Source organism: Heptranchias perlo, chromosome 35 (assembly GCF_035084215.1).
Source record: "Heptranchias perlo isolate sHepPer1 chromosome 35, sHepPer1.hap1, whole genome shotgun sequence".
Classification (NCBI taxonomy): domain Eukaryota; kingdom Metazoa; phylum Chordata; class Chondrichthyes; order Hexanchiformes; family Hexanchidae; genus Heptranchias; species Heptranchias perlo.
In genome coordinates this window covers 12,295,720-12,308,381 of record NC_090359.1, presented here as the reverse complement: position 1 = coordinate 12,308,381, position 12,662 = coordinate 12,295,720, and the positions used below count along the sequence as shown (strand labels likewise).

Sequence of the window (12,662 nt, the reverse complement as noted above, 5' to 3'; positions counted from 1 at the left end):
GCGAGGAAGTGGAGTGTGTGCAGGAGCAGCCCGTACAGGAAATACCTCCGCGCGGAGTGAAAAGGCACGGAGGGAATTTCCGAGACAGCTCAAGTTGTGAGGAGCAGCCCTCCGAGCCAGACTCAGCGGAGCGTCCAGCCGGTCGGCGTCCTCCGGGCTGACCTTTGGCAGGTCCTCCCACAAAACTCTGCGCGCTTCCTCACTGGACGGCTCCGGAGAGAATCGAGCCTCGTAGTAAGATCGAGCCCGGGCCCTGAATCCCTCCGGGTCCGAGACGAGGGACCCGTCGTCTGCCAGCAGCGTAAGGAGATGCTTACGGGCCCCCCGCCGCTTTTCCAGCGAGTAGAAGAAGGGAGAGCCGTGTTCGGGAGCTGGAGCCGCGACCTCACGTACGCTCCTCGGGACCCGACCAGTTGCAGGTCCCTCAGAGCGTCCTTCCTCTCTTCGTACACCTGCCGCAGGGCCGGATCCTCGGCGGCCTGACCGAGACGGGACTCCAGGCCAAGCACCTCCTGCTCCAACCGCCTGACCTCGGACTCCCGCCTCTTAGTCGACCCCCTCGCGTACTCTTGACAGAAGAGGCGGACGTGAGCCTTGCCCACGTCCCACCATAGCCTCAAGGAGGAGAAGCCTCCCCGCTTCCCTCTCCAGTCGCTCCAGAACAGACGGAACGAGTCCCGGAACCGCGCGTCCTCCAGCAGCCGGTTGTTAAAGTGCCAGTACGCGGACCCCGACCGGGCGCGGAGCAGAGCGAGCTCCATCCACACCAGGTGGTGGTCCGAGCACGACACCGGCCGGATGGAGGCCGACGGGACGCAGGAGGCGTACGCCCGCGAAACGTACAGGCGGTCGATTCTGGTGCTCCCCCCTCCGGCCCTCACAAAGGTGAACTGGCCGGAGTCGGGATGGAGATTCCGCCAGACGTCCACCAAGTCGAAGGACCCGACCAGGTCCCTCAACTTCTCCGTCGCCGTTCGGGCACGCGCGGGACCGGAGCGGTCCCTCGCCTCGAGGGTACGGTTAAGATCCCCCCCGAGGATAATGCACTCGCCGGCGTCGACGGAGTTTAGGTAAGTGGACACTTCCTCAAAGAAGCTCACTTGCTCGGCTCCGGACCAGGGGGCGTACACGTTCACCAGGTGAAGCGGCACGTCCCCGTGGCGAAGGGCTACGTGGAGCAAGCGGCCCGGCACCGGCTCCTTGACCCCCAAGATCTCCGGCTGAAAAGTCGGGGCCAACAAGATGGCCACCCCGCTCGAAACGCTGGCGAGGTGACTCAAGTAGACCCCCCCTCCCCATTCCAGGATCCACGTGGCCTCGTCTCCCGGAACGGTGTGGGTTTCCTGCAGAAAGCACACCGCATACTTCCCGTCCCGCAGGACCGAGAACTTGTCAAATCTACGGCGGGCGTCTCTGCCGCCGTTGATGTTGAGGCTGGCTATGGTTATCTCCATGGCAAGAGCACAGCGCAACCTACTTAAACCTAACGCGCGGAGGGAGCGGGGCCGCTAGTCGACCGCCACTCCCTCAAGAGCCCGGTGAGGAGGGATCTGAGCCGACGCAGCCCGACCCCGCCGCCGTCCCCTTCCGCGGCCACGGACGCGACGGCGGCCAGGACCGAGCGGATTAACTGCGCCGGCTCCGACCAACGGTCGAGGGCCAGCCGGACGCCATCGCGACGACTGCTCCAACCGGACGCAAAATCCCGGAGTTCCTCAACGGGGATGAGGGGAGACTCGGTGCAGGGCACGAGGGCGTCCACCACCTCACTGGCGGCGAACTCTAAATCCTCTCCAGTGCCCACCACCGAGTCCCCGTCCTCCTCCGGGTCATCGTCGCCCGCGGCCGACCCAGCCCCCGCACAGGGTGCTGAGAACGAGACGGCCGCGCCGGCCGGCCCCGCCTCCGCCACGATCCCACCCCCAGGATCGTCGGCAGAGGAGTCCTCCCCGGGCTCCACCGGGGGGTCCGAGTCAGACGGCGGCGCCGGGCGGGGACCCTCCCCAGCCACCGAGCGGTGAAAGACCGGCACCCGGATATAAGGGGAACCCGGGGAAACCGGGGAGAACGTGTACTCAAGTTCTCCCACCTCCCCCGGCTCCGAGCCCAGAGACTGAGAGGAGGGGGTCCCCCCACCCACGTCGCCAACGACCGACCCGGCCGGCGAGATATTCTGGTTAAAACCCACCACCAGGTCGAGCAGGTCCTGGGAGAGGTCGAGCCGGGGGCAGACGAATTCGGCCGCAACGGCCTCGCCCACCCCGGCACCCAGGACCCCCGACCCGGTGAACAGGGTAGTGTCGGGTAAATGCGGATCCGCGACCCCCCCTATCGGCGGGGTCTCTCCATCCCCCCCGGGAGGCACGGGCACGATCTCCTCCCCCCGAGAGGTGGATGACCCCCGCCGCTGTTCGGATGTCACGGGCGGGGCCGCAGGATCCGCGACCGGCACCGACTCCCCTTCCACGGGGGGCCGTCCCTTAGCAGGGAGCCCGTTCGCTTCCGGGGAGTGGTGCCTCTTTTTCTTCCAGGAGGGTCGCGGAGGGAGGGGGGACTCAATGTCTGCTGGGACCCCCGCCTCCGCTCCCTCCTGATCACCCGCCAGCCCGGGCTCTGTCGCGACCGCAAGATGTTGACTGGCCGCGGTCACGGCCTCGGGCTGACTGAGATCTTCTCTGTCCCGGGGACCAGCCTCTAGATTCTTCCTCTTTCTCTGCGCCTTTCTCTGGCGAGGGTTCCCCTCCTCCCCCCTGGCGGAGGCCTCGACGCCAACCTCCACCCGCGCAGTTGACTCTCCCGACGCGGGGGCGGGGTTGGGGGGAGGAGCGGTGGCGGCGCCAGCCCCGGCCGCCGTAGCTGTTTTGGCGGCCTGAGAGGCAGGGCAGTTCCTCTTCAGGTGCCCCACCTCCTTACAGGCATGGCACCGCCCACCCTCTGCCGTCCAAAAGACGCGGTAAGGGGTCCCCTCGTGGAGGGCGTTAAAGCCCCCCTCCGTAACCTCCTCCCGTGCCAGCTTGACGAATGCCTGGCGACGGAAGGAGTAAACATGCCGGAGGCTGTTCTCCCTGAGTCCGAGCGGCAGCGGCGTTACCCCCGACCTCACCTCCCCCAGTTGACGTAGGTGGGGGAGGAGGAGCTCGTCCGACAGGAAAGGCGGGACGTTAGATAAAATGACCCGCTGCGCGGTGGCCTCCAGCGGGTCCACCGGCAGGAAGGTCCCGCCCACCGTGAGCCCCTTACTAAGGGCCAGGGACACCGCCCGCTCGGACCTCAGGAAGAACACCGCCCTCCCGTACATTTTTGAGGCCGCGACGATGGCCGAGGGGCCGACAACCTCGGCCATGGCCTTTACGCAGGCCTCAATGGTCATGTTGGGGTGGGCGTAGCTCTTCACCCCATGCTTCCTCGTAATGAGGCGGAAAGGCGCCGGCCCAGCAGGAGCGGCACGAACTGTGGGAGCGGCCCCCGAGGTAACCGCCGCATACGTCCTGCTGGGTCCCGGCACCGGCGAAGATGGTGAAGCCATGACCTAAAGAGCCACACCCACCCCAAGTCTCAGGCCTTTGGATGGAAATTGGCCTTTTTTTAAAAGAATTCTTGAGGATACCTCTCTCCCCGAATCCCAGTGCTTGGTTGGGAGAGGGCCCCTTTGTTGTTTTTATATATTCCCAGAATACCCCGGAGAGCAAGGGAATATCCCAGAGAGCAGGAGAAGGTGGGAGGGATGGATGGCAGAATGGGAAGGAGGGAGTCTGCAGGGGTAGGCTGCTGCAGAAGTGGGTGGAAGAGGGGCGGGGTTGCACCTTAAAAGGTGGATCCTCTTCTGCCTGTCTTCCGGTGGGCAGGGGGAGGAGATGTCTTCCCCTAGACAGCTGGAGCTGCCTAGGCTCAGTCCTCCAAAGATTTGAAAAAGAAAGTAACTTCACCCAGGCAGCTCCAGCTGTCCCGGGCCAGACACTTGGGGGGGACCCCTGTCCTCTGAAGTCTTCTTCCTCCCCCTACCTTCAGCCGACACACCTCACTGCACCGACCACCTCTTCCTCCCACTGGTTGGTGCTCTTTTTCTCCTTCTCCCTCCCTCCTTGTTGATGGTGGTTTCTCCTTCTTTCTCCTTCTCCTTCTCCTTCTCCCCAAGGGACCCAGGCAAGGGCCTGCTCTCTCTGCTCTCCACTCCACTCAGTGGCAGTCCAGCCACAAACACCTCCAAGGCCTTGCTGGTCTGTATTGCAAAGCTCTGATTGGCTCTGGATATCAATCTCTCCCCCAGAGCCCTGTCCTTTGTTAATTGGTGCCTGGATTCAGGGAAGATTCCTGATTGGCTATCAGGGATTGTCAATCATCATTGGTGCTGTCCATTCCTGGTTTAAATGCAGGCTGTCCCAGTAGTCTCAATACAAGAACTTGTGAGGGAAGTCTTTCAAGTCACAAAATGCTCAAGCTCCCATCTGCATGTTTCATGCAGTGGTGTTTGAAGTGAGGTTTCTGTTAACAGTAAAAGTTAAGATGGTTTCCCAAGTGTGTCAGAACTACCACAAGGAGTGTGAGGATGGTGTCAACAAGCAGATCAATATGGAGCTCTATTCCTCCTATGTTTACCTCTCCATGGTGAGTCTTGTACTGTCTCTTCATTCTGAGAACTTGGAATTTTTTTTTTGTTCAGAATTGGATTCAAATTACATTTCTCTTGAGTTCCTTTTCCTCCCTGGGGTGGAATATCTTTGGGCAGTAAGTACTTTGTGTGTAATATGGGGTGATCTTGTGTTAATGGACTGCTCCTTACAGCACCTGCACTCTATTGAGGGGCTTAATATATGAACCTGGCTCAGCTGCTGCTTGAATTTGTAACAGAGGAGCAGAAACCTGGTCAAGTGCTTGTCAACAATTGACTTAAAAGGTTCAGTTTCAATGGGGTGACTGTTGCCAGTGAAATGTTGACAGGTCCTCACTAGTTTTCTTGCATTTTTACTTGCAGGTGAAGTACTATGAGAGTCCTAGGCTTTTTCACTGCCTTGATCCTTAACACAGATTGTGGAGTTTGAAACTTCTGGAATATAAGAATTTTCTTGTTCCTTGCCCAATTTTAGATTAGAATAGCAAGTAGAAGGAGGGGCTACTTACTCTAAGTACAGTTTAGTTTGCGTTGCTAGTTAACATAGTATTTTTTTAAAGAAACTTTGAGCACTCATTAACTGGGGAGGGGAGAGAAAGATATTTGTATGTCGGTGAGATCTAGGTCTGACATGATTCTGTTTAAAATTCCAGTCCTATTACTTTGACCGGGATGATGTTGCCCTGCGTCACTTTGCTGAGTTCTTCAAGGAGCAGTCACATGAGGAACGGGAGCATGCTGAGAAACTGCTGAAATTCCAGAATCAGCGTGGAGGCCGAATCATCTTGGAGGACATCAAGGTTTGTTCATAGAATCAGGCCATTTGGCTCATAGTGTCTGTGCTGGCTCTTTGAAAGAATATCCAATTAGTCCCTCGTGCCCTGCTCCTTCCCCATAGAGCTGTAAATTATTCCTTTTCATGATTCTATACATAAAAATCTGTTCTGACAGTTGCTATTGAATCAGCTTCCCTTTCAGGCATTTCATTCCAGATTGTAACAATTCACTGTTTATATATGAAATCTCTATCTTCCCTCTGGTTCTTTTGCCCATTATCTTCAATGTGTGTCCTCTGGTTAATGACCCACCTGCCAGTTGTTGAGTTCATGACTGGGCCAAATGTAATTTATTGAGGCTTATTTTCATATTGAATGATTGGTCCCCAGTGCAGCCTCTATCCAGCTTTCAGAATGTGGAAAATGTCTCCACAGCAGAGAAGATGTTTTCTCATTAATGAGCCACATGTTCTACATTATAACTGAACAGAGTACTTGTTGCTAACATCAGGGCAAAAATCAATTTTCTTCCACTCTCCAGTCATCCTCTTGTTTCAGGCTAGTTTGAGATTAATACTGCATGGGATGCAGATGGGAGCTTGAGCATTTTGTGACTTGAAAGACTTCCCTTTTCAGAAGCCAGAGCAGGATGAGTGGGGCAATGGTCTGGAGGCGATACAGAGAGCTCTGCAGATGGAGAAGGATGTGAACCAGAGTCTGCTGGATCTGCACAAACTGTCCACTGAGAGGACAGACCCTCGTGTAAGTCCTTAATGCATCAGTGGCATTTTGCTTTTGGGTTTATTTTTAATTTGGGATTGTGTAATTTAGCACTGTCCTTTAAAATCACATCAGACTGAATGCAGCTCAATACTTTCCATTTCTAAATCTGAGGTTTGTTAAATCTACTGAAGGTGAGCATTAAAATCTGTCCTTGAAATCAATCTGTTTCAAGGGTTGAGATATCTTGGGCTTGAAGGGAACCTTCAAATGGATACTGACTTTAGGTGAGGGACTGGGGCAGGGCAGCATTTATTTTCAATACCAGTGGCTGGGAGGGCAAGGAGTTAGATCTGGTAGTCTCTTGGCCATATTTTGTTATGAGACCTTGAGTATTCCCCAGTAGGGAAGTGAGATTAAAGGAACCTAATGATTCAAGTAGCTAGCTTGATTTTTATTTTTCCCTTTCCAGTTGTGTGACTTCCTGGAGACCCACTACTTGGATGAACAAGTGAAGATGATCAAGAAGCTTGGAGATCACATCACCAACCTGAAGAGACTGGGAGCCCCTGAGAATGGCATGGGAGTGTACCTGTTTGACAAGCACACCCTGGGGGAGGAGTGACTGGACTGTTGTCCATGTTGCAGATATTCAACTTGTGTATTGAAGTTTTATGTTGCCATCTCTCTGAACTGGGAATGGAATTCAAAGTCTAAGATTAACTTCCAAACATTGTAGTTGAGTGTTCTTGCAGCTGAAATAAAACATTTTGATGTTGAACTGGTTCCTTTTCTTCAGTAATTGAGCACATTCTAACACCAATGCACGTGGCCTTGCGTCAAACAAAAAAAAAAATCTAAGAAATAGGTTTTCACCGTGATAAAATCTGATTTGTTTGGGCACATGGATGTTTTAACCCCTTCCCCTCCAGAAGGCTTAATTTGGTTTTGTAGCAGCCCAGGATGGCCATCAGGCCAAAATTAGATTTGTACCTAACAGCTTTCAATATTTGGTGTTCTGTAGTAGAGATTAAAGTGTAATCTGATTACAGTAAGACCTCTTCCTCCACATAGGCTTGAATCCCTTTTGGAGAGTGTGCATTTTTTTATTACTATTTGTTCATGGGATGTGGGCATCAATGGTGATTACAGTAATTAACCTTCTGAATAAACAACCCCACACATTGCTGCTGACTTGTCCATTGTAGGACATGAGGGAAGTGTTCCCTGAAGCAGGTATTCAAATTTAAGTAGTTACAAAAATCCTGGAGCAAAGTAAGACCAAATCTCCAATTGTTCCTGCTAGGGTTACCTGGCTCTTTCCTCCTTCTCTTCAGCCCATCTTTTTCTTCCTGTGCAGAACTTTGGTCCAGCTCCTGCTATTTGTTTCAATCTCAATTTTTATTTTCCAGTCTCTGTTCACCTCATGCACCTTTTATATCCTCTACCCCATAGCCTCTAAAATACTTCCATTTGCTGTTGCAAATCTAAGAGCCCCTCTAAGTTTCCCTTGCTGGATTCTGTTTCATTAAACAGTTCTTGCCCCATTCCCCTCTCCTTGCGAATACAATCTTTGTGTAATCTTATGTGGCCTGGGACCAAATAACACTAGATCCTAATTGCCAAAACTGCCACTTGTAAGTCTACTGAAGAGTTGGAGAATAGAGCCATCTAATTAAAGGCTAAGCCACCAACTACTTGGTCTGTTTAAAGCTTTAACTGAGTTTGCACCAGTGATGTTCAGGTTATTCTCACACAGGGATCATATGATCGGATCAGTCCATCGACCCCACTTTTCGTTGCTTCATCTTTCCTTCACTAGGTTCCACCTTTGATTTTTTTTTAGCCTGCTGTTTGTTGTTGATCCGACAGTATTCTGATGTGATCTGGAACACAAAATATCCACGGGGCCCCATCCTTCCCTGACCGGATTTAGGGAAATATCAGTAACTCCCCTTTCTAATGAGAAAATTCACCACTCGACTCTTTCCACTTGGTGTTTGACTGTCCAAAAAGTACAAGAGATTAATCATTGAAACAAGGGATTACCAAACCCAGGAAATACCAGATAGTCTGTTCACCACTGTCGCTCACTGTATATACAACCAACACTACACACAGTGTTTGCCTCTCACCGCAATCCCTCCCAACAACAAACCCGCCCCCCCACCCCAAATCCCTTCAGTCAATGGTCCACAGTCTCTTCCCCGTGGAGTGCTCTGCATTTTATTGTTTGTAAAATGTCATGATGACAAAACAAGAACTCAACATGCCGTGGCCCCCTTCACTTTCCAGCCGATGTGTGTACAGATGCTCACTGACCCTAGAATTGATGGAGTATTGAAGGACTTGTGTTTAACACGTTCATCACACCCACTTTCCATTCGCCTGACTCGCTGTTGGTTGCTGTTCACAGGCTCTGATCTGTTTGGATGTTGCCTCAAACCCGCAGCTACTTGCCAAATAACCAACACACGGATCCATCCAGAATTATTCAAAGACACTGACCCGCAAACAACAATTAAACCTGTGGTTCTGGATCTTTGAACCGTCACGATCAGTGACCATAACCGATGGGATGGGGGCAGATCCACCAATTGACAATTTGGTCCATTATGGTCAAGTGCCCGGGTGGCCCCGGAGAGGGAGCATGTGGTGTCCACCGTTACGCTTGATGCCTTCCGCGACCGCTGGGCACCGCAGGGTATAGACTGTCTTTCAGACATCAATAATAGAATCCTGATTTAATTGGGAAAGTATCCTGTTGTTTTTGGTGGCACTTGATGCTTATTTTGGTCTCTTTTCAGTTTGATTGGACCATCCAATATTAGTGGTGCCCTGAGAGGGCCACTTGTGATGGTTTATGTTTGGTGACCCTGGGGCAACCCAGAGTCTCCCTTATTGGTCCATCAAAGAAAGGTCGATTATGGTCAAGAATATGGTCACGATCAGATTTTTTTTTCTTTGGAGTGTGGGATGGAAGAGCAGCCATGGTTTTTTTGCTTTTCCTTTTTTTGTGTTTTAGGCCCCCCTTTTATAAGAAGGGGAGGGGGGGTTGGTTGTGTTTATGTGCAGTAAATCAATAAACCCAAAATAAGTGTCAAATTATAATTTTATTACATCGATCCAGGATGCACTCCAGTCCCTGCGGTGCCCACCGGTCACGGAAACAGATTTTACAGTTTGAGGAAAGTCAAAGCAATTTGGATCTTTATTGAATTGTCAGCCAATGATGCTCCTCCTTCAAAGTTCTGACTGGCTCTGGGTGTCATCTCCCCTCCTCCCTTTTCTTGATTGGTGTTCTGAGAGAGGATGTAATTTCTGATTGGGTATTGCCAACTGTCACTCATCATCTAGGCTGCCACGCCCAGGATTAACCAGCAGTATAAATATGGAGCTTTGGGTGGCTGTTTTTCAGTTTCTTGCTTCAATAGAGTTGTTTAGTTTTGTTAAAGTTAATTTAAAGATGGCTTCCCAAGTGTGTCAGAACTATCACAAGGAGTGTGAGGATGGTGTCAACAAGCAGATCAATATGGAGCTCTATTCCTCCTATGTTTATCTTTCTATGGTGAGTTTTGTTTCTTTGACCCCTTCACATTGGAGATTCTAATGTGACATTACAAAATTCTGTTTTCTCCAACTCATCTATTGCCTTTTCTCTAATCTGCACCCCCTCCCCCCAATTGATGGATGGTGAGTGTCTTTTTAAAGCTGTAATATAATGTGATTTATTGTACAGTCATTATCAAAATGTCTCCCTCTTCCTTGCAGTAGTTGCACCACATTCTATATCTTAAATCTCAATTGTTCACTTTCCTGGTGTCTGAGCTTTCTATTGAAGTTGTGTTTTGCAATACACTCTGCATTCAATGCCTGGGATTCATATTTCTTACCCTCTATTCGACATCTCTCCACAGTCTTTCCCCACATTCTCCTTGCAATGGGGGGGGGGGGTCATAATCTTAAATTAGAGCTAGTCCATTTAGGAGGTAAGTGAGGAAGCACTTTTCCCCTCAAAGGTACTGGAAATCTAGAACTCTCTCCCTTGAAAGTCTGTGGATGTTGGGGATTAATTGGTGCTTTCAAGACTGAAATCTTTTGTTGGGTCAGGGTATTGAAGGATGAATTGATGTACAGATCCATGTTCTAATTAAATCATTGAGTTGGCTCAAATGGCTGTATGTCCCACTTCTGTTTCTATGCTCTGAACCTTCACTTTTTAAGTACCAGCTTGTCCCTGTCTGTCTTCTCTCTCTGCCTTTGCTCTATTGGTGGTAGGGCCTTCAGCCATTTTGGTCCTACTCAGTGTAACTGTTAATCCCTTTGCCTTCCCACCTCTGTCTGTCTCTCAAAGCATTCAAATGCTAACAGTTTCTAGTCATGCAACTCTTACTGCTTGGTATCTGTTTCTCCTCTGAAATGCCTTGATGTTTAGTGTTGAAGGTGCTAAGTTAATGCTGTTTGTGGTAGTTGTAGAAAAGGGTTTGTTTCAAATTTCAGTCATGAAAAGGATGTAAGCTTTTATGTTCCTTCACTAATGTCTAGACATATAATTCAGTCTTGGGTGTGAAGATTAAAGTGAAATATTGTGTTGAGCATGTTCAAAGCTGAATTGGTAATTTTCCATTGGCCAGCTTCCCTATTGCTAGGAGTGAGATTATCTCACTACCAGGTTAGTGAAGCAAGTCAGCCTGTGCTAGTTTTCAGAACCATCTGCCTACAAGCTCAGTGAGACTTTAACCCTTGACAGAAAGCAAAATATTGAGGTTGGCTTTATGTACAATACCCATGATGATAATTCTGATACCCAACTACTTTTGATCTCACCAGTCCTATTACTTTGACCGGGATGATGTTGCCCTGCGTCACTTTGCTGAGTTCTTCAAGGAGCAGTCGCATGAGGAATGGGAGCACGCTGAGAAACTGCTGAAATTCCAGAATCAGCGTGGGGGCCGAGTCATCTTGGAGGATATCAAGGTTAGATTTAATGGAGTGGCCTTCTGAATGGCTCCCCTTAAATGGACAATTTTAAATATTTCTAAAGCAATTTGTTCTAATGCACATAATTACATAGAATGTCCAGCACAGAATCAGGACATTTAGCCCAACTGGTCTATGCTGGTGTTTATGCTCCACATGAGCTGCCTCCCACCTTCATCTTGCCCTATCATCACATCCATCTATTACTGTCTCCCTCAGTACTTCTCCTTAAAGACATTTATACTATTTGACTCGTGGTTGTGGTGGTGTAATTCTATATTCTTGGGACAATTGGTGCATGGCAACATGGACATCTGATTGCTTTTCACCCCTATTTTCCTTCAGTACTTTCTTGTGTATTTTGTTTAATCCATTAAGTGAACTGGCTGAGACCTGATTCCCTTTTCAGAAGCCAGAGCAGGATGAGTGGAGCAATGGTCTGGAGGCGATGCAGAGAGCTCTGCAGATGGAGAAGAATGTGAACCAGAGTCTGCTGGATCTGCACAAACTCTCCACTGAGAGGACAGACCCTCATGTAAGTTTTTAATGTGGGCCTTTGGGTAAGTTCGAGGTGGTGGAAATTTACTGTCCTTGAGCCTATTCAAAAGATCTTCATACCCAATAGCTTTGTTGGTGTCATGCTCAAATTTTATTGGGGAGGGGAGACAGGAAAGGGAGATTGCCCTACTGTCTGCATTAGAAGTAAATGTATCTGATCCCAGGATCTAAGCACTTAATAGAGCAAAGTTACTGTATAAAATGCATCAATCTAAAGTGCACCACTTGACTATCCTCCAGACCAAGAAGATTAAAATCCAAACCCTTGGAGAAGCTCAGATCTTCCTCCATCTCTTGCTGGACATAACTATTTTCCATCTTTTCTTCCAGTTGTGTGACTTCCTGGAGACCCACTACTTGGATGAACAAGTGAAGATGATCAAGAAGCTTGGAGATCACATCACCAACCTGAAGAGACTGGGAGCCCCTGAGAATGGCATGGGAGTGTACCTGTTTGACAAGCTCACCCTGGGGGAGAGTGATTGAACTGACTGCAGGGATAAAGCTTATTGTTCAGTACTCCTGTTTATAGTCTGAAGAACCCCTATCCTGTAGCAATGGTGACTTTGTACTAAGAGCTGTGAGACCTGGGCTCTTGATGTGAAATGTAATAGTAACTGGAAATAAACTGTTACAGAAGACTGGGTTTTGGCTCCTTGTAAATTGAGTGATTGCTTATTTTTCAGATTAACATAATTCAGCTGTTGTAACAAATTACATTGGGCTATGTATTGGCTTTAGGGTGAGATTCTGCCCTATGACATTTTTTCTTCTGGGGTCATATCAATGTAGTGACTTGGGTGTTGAGGGCCAATGTGTCTGCCTTGAGTGTAAATTGTATTTATGCAGTAAAATGATTACTGCTGATTTCAATGCAAAGAACAATACAGTAATGAGTTACTGTTCCTATTAGTACTGCATATTATCAACTGTTTAACTCATTAATGATGCAAAATCAGCTGCTGTAACATTTTGTTCCAAAAGGCGGGATTTCAGAGCGCTGAGAGGAGCCGAGCGGA

The 12,662-nt window shown here is 49.8% G+C and overlaps 2 protein-coding genes across 2 annotated transcripts; both read left to right on the top strand.

Moving 5' to 3' along the window:
* The first annotated feature begins 4,412 nt into the window (after positions 1 to 4,412).
* On the top strand, positions 4,413 to 6,886 carry LOC137302058 (ferritin heavy chain A-like). Its single transcript, XM_067971751.1, has 4 exons — positions 4,413 to 4,605; positions 5,263 to 5,409; positions 6,022 to 6,147; positions 6,578 to 6,886. Exons 1-4 carry the CDS (start codon positions 4,450 to 4,452, stop codon positions 6,728 to 6,730), a joined length of 582 nt encoding a protein of 193 aa, XP_067827852.1. The 5' UTR covers positions 4,413 to 4,449; the 3' UTR covers positions 6,731 to 6,886.
* Positions 6,887 to 9,571: 2,685 nt separating this feature from the next.
* On the top strand, positions 9,572 to 12,284 carry LOC137302237 (ferritin heavy chain B-like). The gene is made up of 4 exons (XM_067971890.1): positions 9,572 to 9,673; positions 10,936 to 11,082; positions 11,495 to 11,620; positions 11,974 to 12,284. The coding sequence occupies exons 1-4, from the start codon at positions 9,572 to 9,574 to the stop codon at positions 12,127 to 12,129; spliced, it is 531 nt and encodes a 176-aa protein (XP_067827991.1). The 3' UTR covers positions 12,130 to 12,284.
* Positions 12,285 to 12,662: the final 378 nt, after the last annotated feature.

Excerpts from the sequence above, each read along its gene's own strand:
- LOC137302058 (XM_067971751.1), top strand. The coding sequence starts at position 4,450 with ATGTTTCATGCAGTGGTGTTTGAAGTGAGGTTTCTGTTAACAGTAAAA. Across the intron at positions 4,606-5,262 it reads CCTATGTTTACCTCTCCATG|TCCTATTACTTTGACCGGGA; the intron begins GTGAGTCTTGTA and ends TTAAAATTCCAG. Across the intron at positions 5,410-6,021 it reads TCATCTTGGAGGACATCAAG|AAGCCAGAGCAGGATGAGTG; the intron begins GTTTGTTCATAG and ends TTCCCTTTTCAG.
- LOC137302237 (XM_067971890.1), top strand. The coding sequence starts at position 9,572 with ATGGCTTCCCAAGTGTGTCAGAACTATCACAAGGAGTGTGAGGATGGT. Across the intron at positions 9,674-10,935 it reads CCTATGTTTATCTTTCTATG|TCCTATTACTTTGACCGGGA; the intron begins GTGAGTTTTGTT and ends TGATCTCACCAG. Across the intron at positions 11,621-11,973 it reads CTGAGAGGACAGACCCTCAT|TTGTGTGACTTCCTGGAGAC; the intron begins GTAAGTTTTTAA and ends CTTTTCTTCCAG.